This window comes from Bos grunniens, chromosome 12 (assembly GCF_055505025.1).
Source record: "Bos grunniens cultivar Pamir isolate PY7600 chromosome 12, Bosgru_T2T1.0, whole genome shotgun sequence".
Lineage (NCBI taxonomy): Eukaryota > Metazoa > Chordata > Mammalia > Artiodactyla > Bovidae > Bos > Bos grunniens.
This window is the reverse complement of record NC_141176.1, coordinates 77370094-77382202: the sequence shown is the minus strand read 5'-3', so window position 1 is coordinate 77382202 and position 12109 is coordinate 77370094. Positions and strand designations below refer to the sequence as shown.

Below are 12109 nucleotides of genomic sequence, written 5' to 3'. Positions count from 1 at the left end.
ACATTTATGATTTGGGGGCGTGATATTCTGGGTGTCAAGGACTTGAAATGTGTTTATGATTTTTAGGGTAATAGGTTACTGTTTATGTGTTGTTTTCTTTCTCCCACATCCTCAGATGCTTATTTCAGTTTCCTCCTATGTTGCTTTGGACTCAGTTTGCCTATGAATCCTAGAATTACCCATGTTAAAGCTGCTTATACAGATAGTTTATTTTTCTCTCATGCAAGTGTCCTTATAAGGCTCTGTTATGGGTTTCCTCAGCAGTGGCTACAGGACTGGAAAAAATCAGTTTTCATTCCAATCTCAAAGAAAGGCAATGCCAAAGAATGCTCAAACTACAGCACAATTGCACTCATCTCACACGCTAGTAAAGTAATGCTCAAAATTCTGCAATCCAGGCTTCAGCAGTACGTGAGCCATGAACTTCCAGTTGTTCAAGCTGGTTTTACAAAAGGCAGAGGAACCAGAGATCAAATTGCCAACATCTGCTGGATCATTGAAAAAGCAAGAGAGTTCCAGAAAAACATCTATTTCTGCTTTATTGACTATGCCAAAGCCTTTGACTGTGTGGATCACAATAAACTGTGGAAAATTCTGAAAGAGATGGGAGTACCAGACCACCTGACCTGCCTCTTGAGAAACCTACATGCAGGTCAGGAAGCAACAGTTAGAACTGGACATGGAACAACAGACTGGTTCCAAATAGGAAAAGGAGTAGTACATCAAGGCTGTATATTGTCATCCTGCTTATTTAACTTTTATGCAGAGTACATCATACGAAATGCTGGTCTGGAAGAAGCATAAGCTGGAATCAAGATTGCTGGGAGAAATATCAATAACCTCAGATATGCAGATGACACCACCCTTATGGCAGAAAGTGAAGAGGAACTAAAAAGCCTCCTGATGAAAGTGAAAGAGGAGAGTGAAAAAGTGGGCTTAAAGCTCAATGTTCAGAAAACAAAGATCATGGCATCTGGTCCCATCGCTTCATGGGAAATCGATGGGGAAACAGTGGAAACAGTGTCAGACTTTATTTTTCTGGGCTCCAAAATCACTGCAGATGGTGACTGCAGCCATGAAATGAAAAGACGCTTACTCCTTGGAAGGAAAGTTATGACCAACCTAGATAGCATATTCAAAAGCAGAGACATTATTTTGCCAACAAAGGTCTGTCTCGTCAAGGCTATAGTTTTTCCAGTGGTCATGTATGGATGTGAAAGTTGGACTGTGAGGAAAGCTGAGCATTGAAGAATTGATGCTTTTGAACTCTGGTGTTGGAGAAGACTCTTGAGAGTCCCTTGGACTGCAAGGAGATCCATCGTGTCTATCTTAAAGGAGATCAGTCCTGAGTGTTCTTTGGAAGGACTGATGCTGAAGCTGAAACTCCAATACTTTGGCCACCTCATGCAAAGAGTTGATTCATTGGAAAAGACCCTGATGCTGGGAGGGATTGGGAGCAGGAGGAGAAGGGGACGACAGAGGATGAGATGCCTGGATGGGATCACTGACTCGATGGACATGAGTTTGCGTGGACTTCGGAAGTTAGTGATGGACAGGGAGGTCTGGCATACTGTGATTCATGGGGTCGCAAAGAGTCGGACATGACTGAGCGACTGAACTGAACTGAACTGATGGGTTTCCTGGGGCTGCTGTAACCAAGTACTACAAACAGGTGCTTAAAACCCCAGAAATTGATTGTTTCTCAGTCCTGGAGCCTAGAAGTCTGAAGTCAAGGAGTCAGCAGGGTCACCATCCCTCTGAATCCTGCAAGAGGGAATCCTTCCTCGCCTCTGTTGGATTTGAGGCCTACCCTACTCCAGTGTGATCTCACCTTAATTGATTACATCTGCAGCAACCCTGTTTTTAAGTCATATTTTGAGGTAATAATTTAGGATTTCAGTAGACTTTTTTTTTGTGGGAATCATCCTCCATGGTGTTAACGACTCAGACTCTTTTTTTTAGCAAAAATTTAATTATATCTGTGCTGGGTGTTCATTGCTGCACAGATTTTTCTCCAGCTGTGGCAAGCAAGCTTCTCACTGTGGTAACTTCTCTTGTGGAGCATGGGCTCCAGGTGCCCAGGCTTCGGTAGTTGTGGCACTTGGGCTCTAGAGCTCAGACTCAGTAGTTGTGGCACATGGGCTTAGTTGCTCTGTGACATGTAGAATCTCCTGGACCAGGGATCAAATTCGTGTCCCCTGCACTGACAGGCAGATTCTTATCTACTGCATCATTAGGGAGGTCCCAGACTCTTCCTTGTTACTCTATTGTGTATGGCCTTGACCAAACCAGCAGCCTCCAAAGCCCAGGCCATGGGGCAGAGGAAGGTTCTGGACATTGTCACTCTCCACTGATCTGGATTTAATCACGTGGCTGCTTGTATCTGCTTGGGAGCCTGGAGAGCGAGGGCTTCCTTCCAGGCTGCAGATAAAATCTGGGGTTTGGAAAGAATGAGAGCAGATTTTGAGGACAGCCAGCAGTCTCTGCCACATTTTCATGGTTCTTGGAGGAGGTGATGGCACTGGGGTTGTCTCAGTTGTTTACTCTATTTCTCTGCCATAGTAGCTTTTCTTGTTGGATTATGTCTAGCATTTGAAGGACAGGAGGGAGTTTTCCTGCATAAGATTATGCTAGCTTTGTAGTGGTTCTCAGGAGTTGGTTTTAATCAGCTACATTCCACTGAATAACTGCTAAGCAATGTGAACATGGCAAGAAGTGGGAGCTACAGTCATTCCTGTTGTAGGACAGAGGGCAGTGTCCAAGAAGAAGAGACAGTGATTGTGGAAAGATGCTTGTAAAATATTTTTAAGAGAAATTTAAGAACACTTCATTTTTAGAATAACGACTTAAGTGATAATTAATGGAAAACAATGATACTGACTTAAACACATTAGGAAAAAAGCAGAGTGTATTTAAGTGTCTAGGGAAAGGTCATGATGCAAAACAGGCAAAACAGGTCATGATGCAAAACAGGGTTTTCGTTTGGCATCTCTGCCATTGGTCTTGTTGTCCCAGCCTGTCCTGTGCCCATTGATCACTGAAGGCCTGGGCATGGCCTTCCTCGCTGTGTTCCTAGCAGTGTCAATGCTGCTTGGCATATGGTGGGATTCAATATTTATGGAATCATTTCATACCAATTCTCCTGTTTGTTGTTAGTAACTCAAAAGTTAAACAATAAAAATATCCAGGTTCTAAATGTGTTGAAATTTGGAGTCATATTTTCTCTTTAAGGAGTAACCAGGATACTTGTTGAGAAAGTAACTACTAAAAAAAAAAAAAAAAAAAGAGAGAGAGAGAAAGTAACTACTTTGATCATGGCCAGGAACTGTTTATTTTATATATATATCTGCACATTTATATATATATGGGGCTTCCCAGGTGGTACTAGTGGTACTAGTGGTAAATAACCTTATGTTTATATGACTTCCCAGGTGGCACAGTAGTAAAGAATACTCCTGCCAATGCAGGAGATGCAAGAAATGCAGGTTTGATCCCTAGGTTGGGAAGATAGCCCAGAGAAGGAAATGGCAACCCATTCCAGTATTCTTGCCCAGAAAATCCCATGCAGGTCTCAGAAGAGTAATACTTGACTGAGCAATTAAAAAACAGTGTTTGTATATAAAATATTCTTATATGTGTTTTATATATAAATATGGTTATATATATACATGCATATGTATATAAAAGACTTTATGCATACTATATATACTACATTAATGATTATGTATACCATATGATATATATTATTCTATATAATATATATTATTTAGTATGTTCTGATATGAAACAAAACTAGTTTAAGTACAGCTGACAAAATGATATGTAGGCTGTATAAAATCTTTTATTATAAATTCCAGGAAAGCAATTATTTTTGTTTGTGCTTTGTTCTTGCAGTTTAACAATATGTGTTTCTCCTTTTTCTGTAGAACTTCCTATTACTTGATGAGATACCACAGCTTAACCCTCAGCTGCTATCAGATGGTGAAATGATAGTGGACATGAATGATTTCACTGCTTCTTGGGATAAGGTAACAAGTCCTCCACCCCAAGATCATGACTACTAATTGACAACTGAAGACATAGGTTTATGGGAGAATGATGAGGTTTTCCACATGGTGTAAAATGTGATTTGCTCATATATTGAGAGTATGTTATAAAAATTCTCAAAATTAGGAATAAGGTTTGCAGCTAATGGAGATTAAGTGTAAAAATCAGCCTAATAAGTTTGACGTGTTGCTCTTTATTTCATTTTCAAGAGAGCTTTCAAAGTATTAGCACATTTTGAATTTAAAGTACATGTGTTTATGATGTTAAAATTTACAGGACTGGATGGACAAAATGCTACAGTGTAGAATGGTTTGACTAATGAATACACAGACAGTTGCTAAAGAGGCTTTGGGGAATCAGTGCACATTTTTTGTCTTGATTATCAGATCACTTTATTGTACATGCAGTGAGGCCATGATCTGGATCTTTGCTGTGGGGTAGAGTGGGGGCTCCCCCATCCTAAGCTTCTGGATGGTTCTGACTACTTTCGTAGGAGCCAGGGGCAGGAAGGAAGCAGCAGGTATGGGTAGTGAGCACCAGTGATTCCTAGTTGAAGGGCTGCAGTGTGTGGAAACTGACAGGGAGAACTGGTGATTTTCCAACACTTAGTTTATTTATGACTTTCTGGCAAACAGAAAAAAACAAGGGTCTGCTTTCAAAATTGCACATGCAATGCTGCCTCTTTTATCAATGATTGAAATGTTTCTGCCTCCATGGTTCCCTGGTCCTCTGTGCACATCCTCCTGTACCAGCGTGGATTAGTCAGGAATAAAGAACCCCACCATGGGAGAGGGAGTTCCATGCAGGGAATTAGTTACATAGGTGATAAGAGTGGGGAAAAGCAGAAACAGCAAAATGGTGGTGGGTGAGACAACCCAGAAATTAGCAAAGGCAGGAAACTGTTCCCACCCGAGAGCTGGGAGGACTCAGGAAGATGTCTCTACCAGAGGGTCCACTCTCCAGAGCAGAGCTCAGAAGCCTGGCTGCTGTCAGAGTGAGGACCATAGGGCAAGTGTCTAGACTCTGTAGACTCCTCCTATCTTTCATGCCTGTGACTCTGTTTTGCCACCTGCATGGTGTTCACCAGCTTCTGATTAAGTGCCTGCCATCTCCATCAATAGCACAGTAGGATAATATGTTCCTGAATATATAAAACCACAGCCCTATGCCAGTTGCATGCGGCAACTCACAGAAGGTGCCTGACCTATCCTGAGAGTTTCTCATACCTTATTCCGGTAGATTTACCTCCTGCTTCGTATTTCTCGTCACAGTACTCTTGAAGCATTTATGGAAAGCACTAAAATTCCATTATAAATACCACTCCATGCGAATGCTAACACATATTTTTTAATGACCCATTACCAAATTTCTTTTGTACCAAATTGTGCAGCATTTTAAAATGAGCTATTTTGTTTTTCTTTCAAGAACATAATAACATGTTCTCAGACTTTTGTGCAACTTGCATTGTAAAACAGAACGGCCTGTTATGTTGTCCTGGCCTTGCCTATGGAAGGACTATGCCCCTTGCTGGGGTCATTAGTAATTATGGCTGTCAGGTTAGATCATGGGTGAGAGATCCCTTGGATGGGGGACACAGACACTGGGGTTTTAAAAAGAGAAGCTGACATATATCAAAATGAATCCGCCACAGGCATACATGTGTTCCCCATCCTGAACCCTCCTCCCTCCTCCCTCCCCATACCATCCCTCTGGGTCATCCCAGTGCACCAGCCCCAAGCATCCAGTATCGTGCATCGAACCTGGACTGGCAACTCGTTTCATATATGATATTATACATATTTCAATGCCATTCTCCCAAATCCTATGGTGGATTCATTTCGATATATGGCAGAACCAATACAATATTGTAAAGTTTAAAAATTTTAAAAAAAAAGGAAAAAAAGAAGTGTAACCCCAAAATAAATAAATAAAATAAAAAGAGAAGCTGAATCTGAATGAAGCCCCTGCTGGGTTGGGAGGCAGGAGATAGACATGAACTCTGTAACCTGCTCCACTAGACATCCAGGTGAGCAGGTAGGGGCAGGTCTCAGGGACCCAGGTTTCATTCATGAAATGATGGAACTTGGTCTCAATCTTGAAGCTGTAAAATAAATGGTCCTGTGGGAGCTTCCATTTATTCATGGGGTTTTCAACTATGTCTGGTGCAGAGTTGGGGCTCAGCTGATGATCCTTGTTGAATCAGCATCCCCTGAGTCTGGATAACCAGGAATTGACTGGACCCGGCACGTCTGCGCTGCTGAGTGCTGCCCTCTACTGGTCTCGGCAGAGTAGTGCTCGATCCTAAAGCCTGAACAGGGAGAGAACTCAGTGTCTGACCCTGGTAAACTGTGAGGGGTGGTGACAGGGAGCTGATGTTGGTATGTGACTCATTGATTGTTAGTCATAACTGAGTGATGAGTAATAAAATAGGAACTCTAAGTGTCAGAAAAGAATAAAGAAGTGGAGAAGGTTAAAAAATATTTCTTATGTTTTAACATCTAGCTTCTTAGTGGTAGATTTATAGTTTTTGTTGTTGTTGTTTAATCTGGGGATAGTGTTTTTGAACATGCAAAATAATTGTCATTTTTTAGCATGTTAATGCTTTATAAGTAGTTCATTTCTTTCTGGAGAAATTTTTCATTTTGAGGAATATCCAGACTTTAAATTCAGAGTCATGTTTTTAGTCTTTGGGGCACTTTAGAGTCAAGTGTCACCATTCTTTTTTAAGCATTGGCAGCTATTGACAATTTTCTTAACACTTATGATATGTAAAGACACAATGAACCTGTAAGTCTCTCAAGAATGTGACTTGTTATTGGCACAATGAATACTTTGTCCTCCATTGCATTGGGTGGGGGTACTAGTGCATGTATCTCCATGGATTTTGTTGTTATTTTGTTCCTTTGGGCTTCCCTGGTGGCTCAGACAGTAAATAAGCTGCCTGTTTTTCTTCAGTAGAAGTACTTTATTATCCTCCATTCAGCCAAGACAGGTAATGCATATAAATACATATAAAATTGAGGCTTTATCACTTTGATTCCTCATGTCATAATTAATTTATTCCCCACTTTATGTTGTTGTTGTTGGTGGTGGTGGTATTAAATTAGAGCTCTTGTTAAAAATTAGAGCTTGGACCATTATTAATAACACTTAATTTGCCAAGAGTGACTATTATGTAAAGTACCCCTTTGCTTGCTGAGCACTACTGAGGTTCATTCTTTATCAAATGAAAGTGGAGAGATTAGTGGAGATTTCAAATTATTTAATTAAAGGCCAGGCATGCCAGGAACTTCGGAGAAGGCAATGGCACCCCACTCCAGTACTCCTGCCTGGAAAATCCCATGGACGGAGGAGCCTGGCAGGCTGCAATCCATGGGGTCGCTGAGGGTTGGACACGACTGAGCGACTTGACTTTCACTTTTCACTTTCATGCATTGGAGAAGGAAATGGCAACCCACTCCAATGTTCTTGCCTGGAGAATCCCAGGGACGGGGGAGCCTGGTGGGCTGCCGTCTATGGGGTCGCACAGAGTCAGACACGACTGAAGTGACTTAGCAGCATGCCAGGAACTTATGCTGCCACCTTGTGGGGATTGATTGATGCTTTTGAACTGGTGTGCTGGAGAAGACTCTTGAGAGTCCCTTGGACAAAAAAGAGATCAAACCTGTCAATCTTAAAGGAAATCAGTCTTTTTTTCTTTTCTTTCTCTTACAGTTTTATTGAGATATAATTGACACACAACACTGTGTAAGTTTAAGATGTACAGCATGAATGTGCATCATGAAATGATTATCACAATAAATGTAAATACCATCCTCTCACATAGGTATGACACTAAATAAAATTTTTCCTAGTGATGAAAACTCTTAGGATTTACTCTCTTAACAACTTTCATATATAACATACAGTTGTGTTGTACCTTACAATCCTGGTACTTACTTAGCTCGTAACTGAAAATTTGTACCTTTTGACAGCCTTCATCTAGTTCCCCCAACCAATGCCTCTGGTAACCACATATCTGATCTCTTTTCCTATGAGTTTATTTATTTATTTTTTGCTTTTGAAGTATTTTTTTTAATTTAAACTTATTTATTTTAATTAGAGGCTAATTACTTTATAATATTGTATTGGTTTTGCCATACATTGACATGAATCTGCCACGGGTGTACACGTGTTCCCAATCCTGAACCACCCTCCCACCTCCGTCCCCATATCATCCCTCTGGGTCATCCCAGTGCACCAGCCCCAAGCTTCCTGTATCCTACATCGAACTGGACTGGTGATTCGTTTCTTATATGATATTATATATGTTTCAATGCCATTCTTCCGAATCATCGCCCCCCTCCCTCTCCCACAGAGTCCAAAAGACTGTTCTATACATCTGTGTCTTTTTTGCTGTCTCACATATAGGGTTATCATTACCATCTTTCTAAATTCCATATATATGCGTTAGTATACTGTATTGGTGTTTTTCTTTCTGGCTTATTTCACTCTGTATCATCGGCTCCAGTTTCATCCATCTCATTAGAACTGATTCAAATGTATTCTTTTTAATGGCTGAGTAATATTCCATTGTGTATATGTACCACAGCTTTCTTATCCATTCATCTGCTGATGGACATCTAGATTGTTTTCATGTCCTTGCTATTATAAACAGTGCTATGATGAATATTGGGGTACACGTGTCTCTTTCAATTGTGGTTTCCTCAGTGTGTATGCCCAGCATTGGGATTGTTGGGTCATATGGCAGTTCTATTTCCAGGTTTTTTAATGAATCTCCACACTGTTCTCCATAGTGGCTGTACTAGTTTGCATTCCCACCAACAGTGTAAGAGGGTTCCCTTTTCTCCACATCCTCTCCAGCATTTATTGCTTGTAGACTTTTGGATCACAGCCATTCTGACTGGCGTGAAATGGTACCTCATAGTGGTTTTGATTTGCATTTCTCTGATAATGAGTGATGTTGAGCAACTTTTCATGTGTTTGTTAGCCATCTGTATGTCTTCTTTGGAGAAATGTTTATTTAGTTCTTTGGCCCATTTTTTGATTGGGTTGTTTATTTTTCTGTAATTGAGCTTCAGGAGTTGCTTGTATATTTTTGAGATTAGTTGTTTGTAAGTTTCTTCATTTGCTAATATTTTCTCCCATTCTGAAGGCTGTATTTTCACCTTGCTTATAGTTTATTTTGTTGTGCAGAAGCTTTTAATTTTAATTAGATCCCATTTGTTTATTTTTGCTTTTATTTCCAATATTCTGGGAGGTGGGTCGTAGAGGATTCCGCTGTGATGTATGTTGGAGAGTGTTTTGCCTATGTTCTCCTCTAGGAGTTTTATAGTTTCTGGGCTTACATTTAGATCTTTAATCCATTTTGAGTTTATTTTTGTGTATGGTGTTAGAAAGTGTTCTAGTTTCAATTCTTTTACAAGTGGTGACCAGTTTTCCCAGCACCACTTGTTAAAGAGATTGTCTTTAATCCATTGTATATTCTTGCCTCCTTTGTCAAAGATAAGGTATCCATATGTGTGTGGGTTTATCTCTGGGCTTTCTATTTTGTTCCATTGATCTATATTTGTGTCTTTGTGCCAGTACCATACTGTCTTGATGACTGTGGTTTGGAGTAGAACCTGAAGTCAGGCAGGTTGATTCCTCCAGTTCCATTCTTCTTTCTCAAGATTGCTTTGGCTATTCGAGTTTTTTTTTTTTGTATTTCCATACAAATTGTGCAATTATTTGTTTTAGCTCTGTGAAAAATACCGTTGGTAGTTTGATAGGGATTGCATTGAATCTATAGATTGCTTTGGGTACTATACTCATTTTCAGTATATTGATTCTTCCCATCCATGAACATGGTATATTTCTCCATCTGTTAGTGTCCTCTTTGATTTATTTCAGCAGTGTTTTATGGTTTTCTATATATAGGTCTTTAATTTCTTTAGGTAGATATATTCCTAAATATTTTATTCTTTTCATCGCAATGGTGAATGGAATTGTTTCCTTAATTTCTCTTTCTATTTTCTCATTATTAGTGTATAGGAATGCAAGGGATTTCTGTGTGTTGATTTTATATCCTGCAACTTTACTATATTCATTGATTAGCTCTAGCAATTTTCTGGTGGAGTCTTTAGGGTTTTCTATGTAGAGGATCATGTCATCTGCAAACAGTGAGAGTTTTACTTCTTCTTTTCCAATTTGGATTCCTTTTATTTATTTTTCTGTTCTTATTGCTGTGGCCAAAACTTTCAAAACTATGTTGAATAGTAATGGTGAAAGTGGGCACCCTTGTCTTTTTCCTGACTTTAGGAGAAATGCTTTCAATTTTTCACCAATGAGGATAATGTTTACTGTGGGTTTGTCATATATAGATTTTATTATGTTGAGGTATGTTCCTTCTATTCCTGCTTTCTGGAGAGCTTTTATCATAAATGGATGTTGAATTTTGTCAAAGGCTTTCTCTGCATCTATTGAGATAATTGTATGGCTTTTATTTTTCAATTTGTTAATGTGGTGTATTACATTGATTGATTTGCAGATATTGAAGAATCGTTGCATCCCTGGGATAAAGCCCACTTGGTCATGGTGTATGATCTTTTTTTTGTGTTGTTGGATTCTGATTGCTAGAATTTTGTTACGGACTTTTGCGTCTATGTCATCGGTGATATTGGCCTGTAGTTTTCTTTTTTTGTGGCATCTTTGTCAGGTTTTGGTATTAGGGTGATGGTGGCCTCATAGAATGACTTTGGAAGTTAACCGTCCTCTTCAATTTTCTGGAAGAGTTTGAGTAGGATAGGTGTTAGCTTTTCTTTAAATTTTTGGTAGAATTCAGCTGTGAAGCCGTCTGGACCTGGGCTTTTGTTTGCTGGAATACTTCTGATTACAGTTTCAATTTCTGTGCTTGTGATGGATCTATTAAGATTTCTATTTCTTCCTGGTCCAATTTTGGAAAGTTGTACTTTTCTAAGAATTTGTCCATTTCTTCCACATTGTCCATTTTATTGGCATATAATTGCTGATAGTAGTCTCTTATGATCCTTTGTATTTGTGTGTTGTCTGTTGTGATCTCTGCATTTTCATTTCTAATTTTATTGATTTAATTTTTCTCCCTTTGTTTCTTGATGAGTCTGGCTAATGGTTTGTCAATTTTATTTATCCTTTCAAAGAATCAGCTTTTGGATTTGTTGATTTTTGCTCTGGTCTCCTTTGTTTCTTTTGCATTTATTTCTGTCCTAATTTTTAAGATTTCTTTCCTTCTACTAACCCTGGGGTTTTAATTTCTTCCTTTTCTAGTTGCTTTAGGTATAGAGTTAGGTTATTTATTTGACTTTTTTCTTGTTTCTTGAGGTATGCCTGTATTGCTATGAACTTTCCCCTTAGCACTGCTTTTACAGTGTCCCACATATTTTGGGTTGTTGTGTTTTCATTTTCATTTGTTTCTATGCATATTTTGATTTCTTTTTTGATTTCTTCTGTGTTTTGTTGGTTATTCAGCAGCGTCTTGTTCAGCCTCCATATGTTGGAATTTTTAATAGTTTTTCTCCTGTAATTGAGACCTAATCTTACTGCATTGTGGTCAGAAAAGATGTTTGGAATGATTTTAATTTTTTTGAATTTACCAAGGCTAGATTTATGGCCCAGGATGTGATCTATCCTGGAGAAGGTTCCGTGTGCGCTTGAGAAAAATGTGAAATTCATTGTTTTGGAGTGAAATGTCCTATAGATATCAGTTAGGTGTAACTGGTCTATTGTATCATTTAAAGTTTGTGTTTCTTTATTAATTTTCTGTTTAGTTGATCTATCCATAGGTGTGAATGGGTATTAAAGTCTCCCACTATTATTGTGTTATTGTTAATTTCCCCTTTCATCCTTGTTAGCATTTGTCTTACATATTGTGGTGCTCCTATGTTGGGTGCATATATATTTATAATTGTTATATCTTCTTCTTGGATTGATCCTTTGATCATTATGTAGTGACCTACTTTGTCTCTTTTCACAGCCTTTGTTTTAAAGTCTATTTTATCTGATATGAGTATTGCTACTCCTGCTTTCTTTTGGTCTCTATTTGCAT

The 12109-nt window shown here is 39.1% G+C and overlaps 1 protein-coding gene across 1 annotated transcript in view; it reads left to right on the top strand.

Moving 5' to 3' along the window:
* Positions 1 to 12109, top strand: part of LOC147361939 (ATP-binding cassette sub-family C member 4-like) — a 185959-nt gene that overhangs the window by 53646 nt on the left and 120204 nt on the right. The window contains 1 exon segment of the mRNA XM_086330259.1: positions 3927 to 4028. Coding sequence (XP_086186385.1) covers positions 3927 to 4028 — 102 coding nt within the window.